Source organism: Epinephelus lanceolatus, chromosome 7, assembly GCF_041903045.1.
Source record: "Epinephelus lanceolatus isolate andai-2023 chromosome 7, ASM4190304v1, whole genome shotgun sequence".
NCBI lineage: Eukaryota > Metazoa > Chordata > Actinopteri > Perciformes > Serranidae > Epinephelus > Epinephelus lanceolatus.
Window position 1 is genome coordinate 47,731,357 of NC_135740.1, and position 10,261 is coordinate 47,741,617.

Below are 10,261 nucleotides of genomic sequence, written 5' to 3' on the forward strand. Positions count from 1 at the left end.
ATGAGGTGTCACAGCAGCAGAGGGAGGTCAGGTCAGGTCAGGATACACATCAGGTGAACAGACAGAGAGCGACACAGGCCAGAACACATGAAACATCCTGTCTGTCAGTGTGACGCATCACGACCTGAGTTGATATTCATACAGTGTCATGTGTCAGTGTGTCAGGCTGCTATCACAGACAGATCCACAGCCGCACCCCCTCTCACAGCCGGCTCCACCCTGCCTCCGTCCCCGTGAATGACACCCAGCAGGACGCACACCAGCGAGGCGTAGAGCAGGGTGGCGCAGCAGATGTAGAAGGTCCAGCCGAGGTGTCGCAGCAGCTCCGGTTCCTGCTGCTCGATGGACACCAGGAAGGCGATCAGAGCGCTGGCACACAGAGCCACTGCACAGGACGAGGCAAGGAAACAAAACGCCACTTTAATGACACAGACTTTACATTCAGAGGCTCCAGGAGACAGACACGTGACCCTCCATATGGAAATGACATCTCACAGGGATGCAGTGATGTGCTGCTGTGCTCAGATGTGACTTGTAGTGAGTTATGTCACAGGATGAAACAGGACAAAGTCACCACAGCAGACCTTTGATTGGAAACAGAGTCCCTGTGACGGACTGAGGCAGCTCCCTGGTGTGTGTTAGTATGTTTGATAACATCATATCTGTCTGTGTGTAGTGAACACTGTGACATGTTGTGTGTTATACCTGAGATGATGTTGAGGAGCAGAGCAGCGACGGCCTTCCTCCCTCTGATCAGAGCAGGTCTGACTGTGAGCAAAGCGGCCAGAGACAACAGACAGGACGCAGACAGGAACATCCAGGACAAACTGTAGCTGCCTGTAACGACACCGTCTCACATGTTCAGACTGATCACAGTGAGGAGTATCTGCAGTGAGCAGGTCATGATTTCTGCAGAGACATAAATTGATGTTTGAAAACAAAGTGCTGTTAGGTTGGAATGAAAGGCAGACGTCTCTCTGGCTGACAGTAACTAGTTACATGTAATTAAAGTACGACATATTCTTCAGTAAAATGTTGATTTCTTCTGGTTGGATGATCATGAGAAATTGGAGTTTTGTTTCAGACCAGGGGTCGTGTTAACCGGATATTCTCGGTCACTGACCGTTTGTTGCGGCTTCCAAAACAGACCTTTTAGCCGCTGAGAGTGTGAGGTTGGGTCTTCAGATTCGCAGCTTTGTGACGCGCTAGGAGGCTATGATGACAGATACACTGAGATCCAAAGATGCTTTTGGCGCATTTATTATGAACAAACGGCACAGAGCTGTCACAGCGTAGCGAAAATGGATGAATGGAAAAATGAAAACCAACAGATTAAACAGATAAAAAAGTAATGGATGAATGAATGGATAGCGGTCAACAAAAATTACGGCTACCCAACCCTGACTCTCTCATCTGTATCACAGGTGAGTGCGCACCTTTACACACACTTCCGCACGTGACCACGCCTACTCCCACGTGAACCACCACCTCTGCAACACACACACACTCAAGCACACCATGCTCCTCATCCTCAACCTGTATGTCTCCTACACACCAGCCCCTAATTATTAGATCTCGCATAATAATTCACATTTCAAAACACAATAGGAGACACAATAAATCGTCATATCAATTTCAAAATGCAAAAATGTCTAATAAATTGCACAAGTCCATGAATAAACCATTACACGAATATTCCTTCTTCTGGTCATCTCTATGACCGACTAGTGCAAAGTCCAGCTCAAGTCCGGAACAACAAAGTCCCTCCAGAGGTCAGCAACGTCCTCATGTTGCCTCCTCTTTCTCCAACAACAAACACACCTTGGATATGGGTCTGTCCAAGCAACTGGTTCTAGTCTTAATCCGAATTTGACGAACAAATCCCTTGCAATCCGGAAAGGTTTGCAAGACACGTCCCATAATCCAGGAATTACGAGGTGCGGTACTGTCCATAAGCAAAACTAGATCTCCTGCGACAAGGTTTCTCTGGACCCCAGTTCATCTCTGTCGTTCCTGTAACAGAGGCAGGTACTCCTTCGTCCAGCGTTTCCAGAAAAGATCAGATATGTACTGAACTTGTCTCCATCTTCTCCGTGCGTACAGGTCTGCTGCTTGGAACTCTCCAGGTGGTAATGAAGGCTGGTTTTTAAGCAGTAACAGATGGTTCGGTGTCAGTGCTTCCAGGTCGTTAGGATCCGTGGAGGCCTTGGTGAGGGGCCTGCTGTTAACAATGGCTTCCACTTCACAGAGAACTGTGTGGAGTCCCTCCTCATCCAAGCATTGTACCTTGAGGGTGGAGTTCAGGACTTTCCTCACCGATCTGATCAGCCTTTCCCACGCTCCTCCATGATGTGATCCAGCAGGGGGATTGAACATCTACTTGATGCCCTTTTGGAGTAACACATCATGCACCTGTGCCTGGTTCCACTGCGCAATTGCTGTTTTTAGCTCACGTTCTGCTCCCACAAAATTCGTCCCATTGTCAGAGCGCAGCTCGCGGACCTGTCCTCTTCTGGATGCAAAACGCCGCAGTGCATTTATGAAGGAGTCAGTATCAAGAGAAGGTGCCACCTCGATATGAATAGCTCTCAATACAAGACAGGTAAATATGACACCATACCTTTTCACTGTACTCCTCCTGCTCCTCACTTCCAAGGGTCCAAAATAGTCAACTCCCACATAGGTGAATGGAGGTTCATCAGGCTTGAGTCGTTCAGTGGGCAGGTCTGCCATCTGCTGGTAAACTGGAGTGCCGTTAAGTCGTCTGCAAATGGTGCACTTAGACAGAACTCTCCTAATGGCAGTGCTTACTCCTGTCATCCAGTATTTCTCCCTGAGCTCGGACAACATGTGGTTGCGGCCGCTGTGTCCAACCTTTTGATGTATATTTCTCAGCAGCAGGGTAGAAATATGAAGGTCTTTTGACAGAATGATAGGATGCTTAGACTCCAAAGGCAGTGCTGCTTTACTGAGCCGTCCTCCCACACGCAAGACTCCATCCTCCAGCCTTGGACACAACTTGTACAGGTGACTACTTTTCTTGACACTTTGTCCCTTTTCCAGACACGAGAGCTCCTCCGAAAACTTTCTCCTCTGGCAAAACTGAATTATGGCCAGCTCAGCCTTGTCAATGTCCTCCACTGTAAGAACTCCCAGGACAGCTGTGCTTTTAAATGTGCACCTTTCCTGCTCCATCATTCTCTGTTGCTGCATGCTCTCTTCACTCTGATTGGCTGTTAGCCTTTTTCTCTTCCTGTTGAGGGACCCCAACCATTCCTTGTATTTCAGCCACCATGCCACAGCTTTCTTTAATCGGATCCATGAGGAATAATGATGGATCAGGTGAGTAGTGGGATCCTCTCCAGTTTGTACAGCATTGACAACGGCACTTTTCTTCACCTCGGGATCGTCCTGGGAGAGATGGCTCACAGGCTCAGGGTTCACAGGCCATTCTGTTTCCGGTTGGCAAAGAAACAGAGGTCCCATAAACCAGAGTCTGTCATTCAGAAATGCCTCCACTTTGACCCCTCTGGATGCTGCGTCTGCTGGATTTGAAGCTGTATCCACGTACCTCCACTGAGCGGGGTGAGATGATTTCAGTATCTCTGAAACACGATTGGCAACAAACACCTTGAATCTGGAGCTTTCGTTGTTAATGTATTTCAGCACAGAAGCACTATCAGTCCAAAACACAGATTCCTGAAGACTCATGTGCAGCTCTTTCTTCCACAGCAAATCCATGCGGCTAGCCATTGTTGCAGCAATCAGTTCCAATCTTGGAATTGTAACTGTCTTCAGTGGGGCGACGTGAGCTTTTCCCATAATGAAAGCACTGTGCATTTGGAGGTGCTCATTCTATAACAGCAGGTAAGTGACTGTACCATAGCCTTCCTCACAAGCGTCGCCAAAGTGGTGTAGTCGTGCAGTAATAACATCTCCAAACTCCAGAGGTTTTAGACATCTGGGTAGCTCAAAGTTGTCCAGCAGGTGGAGCCCTTGCATCCACTTAAGCCACTCTTTGGAGACCGTCTCTGGTATGGGGTCATCCCAACCAACTCCTCTTCTGCACAAATTCCGCAAGATCTTTTTTGCTGTCAGAACAAGGGGACTTAACATACCCAGAGGGTCGTAAATAGAGCTTACAGTAGAAAGGATGCCTCTGCGGTTGAGTGGCCTATCCTTCCATACAATTTTAAATTTAAAGTTGTCTGACTTGATACACCACTCCACACCCAGCACTCTTTCAATGGGCACAAACTCCCGCTCCAGGTCCAACTGCCTCATGCCTTTAGCTCTGTGGGGCTCTGGGATGGCCTCGAGCACTTCAGATCTGTTACTTTGCCACTTGGTCAAACAGAATCCCCCTTTAGCACACAGAGACATGAGCTCATGACAGAGGGTCCGTGCTTCCTCCTCTGTTGCAACTGACACCAAACATTCATCCACATAAAAGCAGTGCTGCAGCTTGTCCACCGTCTCCTCCTTGTGCTCATGTCCAAAATCCTCTACACATTTCCTGAGGGCAAAGTTGGCACAGCTAGGGGAGGATGTAGCTCCAAAAAGGTGTACCTTCATTCTATATTCACATGGTGCTCGGCTCAGGTCTCCTTGGGGCCACCAGAGGAATCGCAGCAGGTCGGCGTCATCTGGGGGCACTCGCACTTGGTGAAACATAGCTTCTATGTCGGCCATGATGACCACAGGTTCCCTCCTGAACCTGGTCACAACTCCAATTAGCGAGCTGGTTAGATCGGGACCTTGCGACAGCTCTTCATTCAGAGATTGTCCCTTGTAACTGGCACCGTAATCAAACACAACTCGGAGTTTTCCTTTTGTCGGGTGGTGGACACCATGGTGCGGTATGTACCAAACCCTGCCATCACTTCTTTCCAGCTCTGCATCAGGAACTCTTTCAGCATAGCCTTTACCAAGGAGATCATTAATAAAAGCGTTATACTCCCTGTAAAACACTGGATCCCTCTGGAGCCTCCTCTTCAGATGGTATAGACGCTGTTCCACTACTTTCCTGTTATTTGGCATGCTGATGTTTGAGTTTTTCAAAGGCAAGGCGACCTGGTAGTGACCACTGATGTGTTTGGCTGACTTTGTGACCATGTCCATGAATCTCAGGTCTTCTCTGGACAGACCAACTTGTTCCTCCACAGCGGATTCTGGAAAGTCCATCTTAAATTGCTCTTGCCACAGTTCGTCCAAATTTACAATGGACACACGGTTCACAGTTACTGGCTGCTCACAGTAATTGGCCTCTCCACCATTTCCTGTTAGTGGTCCATTTACTGTCCAGCCCAGCACCGTCCTTACAGCGTAGGGTCCATTATGCTCACTGCGGATGACTTCCAGCGGTTCCATGGCTCGTGGGACATTTGTTCCAATCAGCAACTCAATTCCAGCCTCAATCTGTGGTAAGGAGATGTGTTTTAAATATGGCCACCTTGTCAGATCCTTATTTGTGGGTATATTTGCTTTGTGGACTGGCATTGACAACTGAGTGTATGCCTTTGGCAACTCAATGAAGACGTCATCTTCAAGTGCCGCCACCTCCAGCTCTGGCACGATGCAACTACTGACCACCTTCTCCTGCCCCATGGTCCTGAGAAGAATGTTGGCTCTCTTCCCGGATAAATTGAGCTTCTGCATCAGACTCTCAGAACAAAAGACTGCAGTACTTCCCTGGTCCAAAAAGGCATATGTGTGAATGATTTTATTGCCCTTCTTCACCTTTACTTGGACCGGCACTATAGGAAGCTTGCAATCCATCTCACCAGCCCCTGTAAGCCCACTAGAAACCAAGGTGCCATCCGCTGTAACCTGGACGCTTCTCTCAGCCGGTGGTGCAGTCGCCACACTGTCCTTATGGAGCACAGTCGGGTGTTTTTAGTCCACACTTCGAGCAGGAAATCTTCCTTTGGCAATTTTTGCTGATGTGTCCTATACACAGACAGCAAAAACAAACACCTTTTTCCTTCAGGAAGTCAATTTTCTCCTTGTGTGCCATTTTTTCCAACTGTGCACACACATCCAATGTGTGTCCTCCAGTGCAGCAGGGACAGATCTTCTTGGCTGGTGGTTTTATGTCCTTGGCTTTGTTCACAGGTTGGGCTGTTCTCTCCACACGATTCACTGTGGTAGCGAAGCTGGTTCCTCTGATGCTGGAGCGAGGGTGAGGTTTGTGTTTCATTTGTTTGGTTGATGTAGCAATGTCCTGGATGTTTCCAAACACAGGGTCTGTCAAGATTTTCACCTGTTTTTCTACAAAGTTGGCAATGTCCATAAACCTTACTCTTCTGTTGTACCTTTCCTGCAGGTCACACGCGTGGCACCTCCAGCAGTCTCGGAGTTTGTAGGGCAGTTTTTTGATGATTTCCAACATGTTTATGGGCGTGTCCAGATCATTTAAATACTGCACATCCTCCATAGCATTGCAGCATCCATGCAGAAAGAGGCTGTACTCCTGGAGGGCTCTCACATCCTCTGTTTTAATAGTGGGCCATGACAAGGCTCTCTCCATGTATGCTGCTGCCACCTTTTGCTCATTTCCATAGTGCTCTTTCAATAGAGCCTTCGCCTTCACATATCCTCTGTCCGACTGAAAGTGCTGACAACTCCTCGCCAGCTCTTTTGCATGCCCTTTGGTGTACTGTTCAAGGAAGTAGAGTCTGTCGCAATTGTTATTGGTGTTTCTCTCAACTCCATTTTCAAAGGCTTTAATAAACGAATGGTATTTGAGTGGGTTACCATCGAAAATGAGAATTTCCCTTTTTGGGAGTGCTGACAGGCATTGTTGCTGAATTAGGAGTGTTGTAATTTCATTTTGTTTTCTCATTATGCCCAGCACACTGTCATTTTGTGAGGCGTCAGTTTGTGTAACATTGATCACAGGATCTTCAGGAGCCATTAGATAACGTTGGAGCATGTAAGGAGGACCTGGGAGATGTTTTATGTCAGGTGAGTGAGTGGCTTTAGGCTTCACAGCTGTCTGTGTGTTTTCAGTTGCATTGGGTTTTAGTTTAACTGGCAGTGATGGTACAAATTCAGTGGCATTGACATTAAATTGTTGTTTTGAGCGTGTCTTTTCATAGTATGAGTTCATCCCATCTGAAACCTTTGACTTCGATTTACTGCCAACACTGCTTTGTGATTTTATAACACTTAGTTTTGCCATTTCCTCAGCGATTTCATTCTCCAGTAAAAGCTGTTCTCTTCTTTTGCGTAGCTTTAACTCCTCTTCATCCAGTGCATGTTTTTCCTTTAATGCCTTTTGTTTTGCTGCCAAAATTGCAAGATTTGTTTCAGTTTTTAAGCGAGCAGATGAGCGTGAAGCTGATGATGAGGAATGATGTGAGCGTGATCTCTTTGTTGCATTTGAGATGCTGTCGCAGGGCCGAAGTTCATCCTGAGGATCTTGTACGGTGGAAACAGGTACTGGAGGGTCTGCAGCAGACAAATCCTTGCTTTTGTTGACAAGAAAAGCCTTTGGTGGTTGATCAGTATTTGTCTGAAATGGTGATTCATTTGAATTTTCATGTAGACTTTCCTGTATCCATTTTTTCACTTGTTCTCTGAATGCATCACAGTAATCCATAATGCTGGAAAACCACTCATTTTGTTTTTTATCTTCATCATCAGGAAGGGAAATCACATCCATCTGCTGTGACATACATGCCCTTATTTGGATAACACATCCTGGTATTCCCCACACATAAATATGGTGTAATATGCTGTTTTCCAAAACTGTTATGGATCATTGTTACAAAATAACAGTTTCATGGTCAAGGTCTGGTTAGATAGTGGCTGAATTTCTGTTTGAGGACCGAGCAGTAAAGTAACTTGTACTTTCGTCTCTGTCATGATGTGTTGTAAACACGTGAGGGACGGGCACATGTTTGTGTGCATGACACTGAATAAAGAAATCATCAATCATCAATAAATTACAAAATAAATACAACTGTGACCAGTTACACTTACTGAAAACATGTAATCAGATTACAGTTACTAATCTAAACGTTGGTGATTACAGAGAGGTTACAGTTTATAAATAGAATAAAACATTAATCTTGTTGTTCTCCACCTTTTGTCTTGCTGGTTGGTACACAATATTTCTGGACATGTTTTAAACATTTGTTGGAAAATCATTCTGAAGGAAATTAAACATAATAAGTTTCATCTCTTTGATAAAGTAATCAAAGTAGTTACCATAAAACTTAAATGAAAGTCTCGTCCCAGTTTAACTCCCAGTCTCTTTCCCCAGCTCGCTGTGGCTACATGTGTTGACATGTGAAGGCCTGTCTGCATTAGAGGCCACACTGATCATCTTCTATACAAGTTCCTCAGATGTGTAAAGCAGGTTGTTGGCTCCCTCAGATTATGTGTCCGTTCCTGGATTACCCTGTAAATTATTCATATTCCTTCAGTCTGTCAGGGTCGTCAGGTCAGAATGATCAAAAGGGGTTTTCATTAAAATCATTGTAAGTCGTGAGGATCTGACTGTATAATGACAAACACTCTCCTCACTGACTTGGTCAATCCATGTGAAATTCGGCACAGTGGTAGAGGGTCATGGGAGGATGCCAATGAAGCAATATTACATCAATTGGCCAAAGGGGGTCACTATAGCAACCCACTGAAATGTCAAACTTTGAATGGGCATATCTCATGCCCCGTATGTGGTAGAGACATGAAACTTTGCACAGAGATGCCTCTCCTCATGAGGAACACATTTGCCTCAAGAACCCATAACTTCCGCTTATATAGATTTTCCGCCATTTTGAATTTTTTGAAAAACACTTCAAATGGATCTCTTCCTAGGAAGTTTGAGCGATCTGCATGAAACTGGGTGAACATAATCTAGGGACCAATATCTAAAGTTCCCTCTTGGCAAAAGTTGGAAAACTTACTAAAACTGAGCTTCTATAAGGCAATGAATATTGCGGAGGGCGTGGCTCATCACATAAAGGTGTATAACATCTCAAGGGTTTCACCCATCACCACGCAACTTTGTAGGCATATGACCACACATAATCTGAGGGGACCCCTCCATTATTGACCCCATCAAACAAAATGGGGGCGCTAGAGAGCTCATTTCTTATCTAGGCCTAACCGCCATATGGATTTTTACTAAACTTGGTAGATATGTAGAACAGGACGCCTCAAGGTGACTGGAGAAATTTAACTCTAATTGGCAACTGGGTGGCGCTATAACAACAGAAAAATGCTTCAAAATGGCTAAAATGCGACCGATCGCTGTGGCTCCCCCTGTGGACCAATGTTGGTGTTGTTTTCTAATGTTTGGTATGACTAAGTCATGGTATGGTATGCTGTACATAATCACGGAAACTGTCAGTGTGTCATTCTGTCAGTCAGTCATTCTGTCTGTCCCACGTTTTTCTACTCACTGACGTGGTCAATCTATGTGAAACTGCACATAGGCATTGAGGACTGGCATGGACTCGTTGTTTTAACAGGATAAAGTGAGGTTGTGTCGGTGTGCTGTAATCCTCGAGTGCTGCAACTCTCTCTGATGCTCTGTCGGTCAGAGTTCGATCAAATGAACGATTTTATTATCTGAAGCCTCATTTTTATACAAGTAATATTCATAACAGTTTAAATAACAATTTGATTGTATCTCCTGATCTTTGCTGAGCAACCGTTTTAAAGGAATTAAAGGCCTGTCTCAAATACAGGCCTGTTGACTTCAGTCACTAAAGGAAATAATAGCCTGGTGAGACATAAATGAAGAGCTCGGACAATAATCTATAATCTATAATATGATGACAGTGTGATGCTGGAGAACAATAAATAAATCATTAGTTACCATGCGAGCCTTTCTATTGTTCTGAGAGTTCTCTCTGTTCTCCTAAAATAAAACCAATAAAGTTAAAGTTTCATAAACAGAGGATGACATCATAGATGATGGAGGCTCACCCAGCCAGGCAGGAAAGGTGGTGCAGCTGGAGAAACCCTGGAAGGCGCTGCAGAGGGCAAAAAGTCCCTCGCTGGTCCCCTCGGTCTCCACCAGCCACTGAGGCGAACACAGACTCATGATGTACAACACAAACTCCACTGATAACAGAGTCGTCAGCACCATCACTGGATTCCTCATGTTTCCCCCCAACACACACACACTCACACTCACACTCACACACACGTCTGTCCTCAGATCATCTGATGGATGGAACGTTGGTTAAATCTTCTCACCAGTCGCTCCAGGAGTTTGTGTCAGTGCATGAGCTGACGGATGTGA

At 45.7% G+C, this 10,261-nt stretch overlaps 1 protein-coding gene across 1 annotated transcript; it reads right to left on the reverse strand.

Moving 5' to 3' along the window:
• LOC144463903 (uncharacterized) lies at positions 1 to 897 on the reverse strand. Its single transcript, XM_078169663.1, has 2 exons — positions 706 to 897; positions 1 to 385 (listed from the first exon to the last, which is right to left on the reverse strand). The coding sequence occupies exons 1-2, from the start codon at positions 815 to 817 to the stop codon at positions 162 to 164; spliced, it is 336 nt and encodes a 111-aa protein (XP_078025789.1). The 5' UTR covers positions 818 to 897; the 3' UTR covers positions 1 to 161.
• Positions 898 to 10,261: the final 9,364 nt, after the last annotated feature.

What these genes read in the sequence shown, in the direction of transcription:
- LOC144463903 (XM_078169663.1), bottom strand. Translation starts at nt 817, where the DNA reads ATGTTCCTGTCTGCGTCCTGTCTGTTGTCTCTGGCCGCTTTGCTCACA. An exon ending in GCTCCTCAACATCATCTCAG is followed by an intron (nt 386 to 705) that starts GTATAACACACA and finishes CGTCCTGTGCAG; the next exon opens with TGGCTCTGTGTGCCAGCGCT.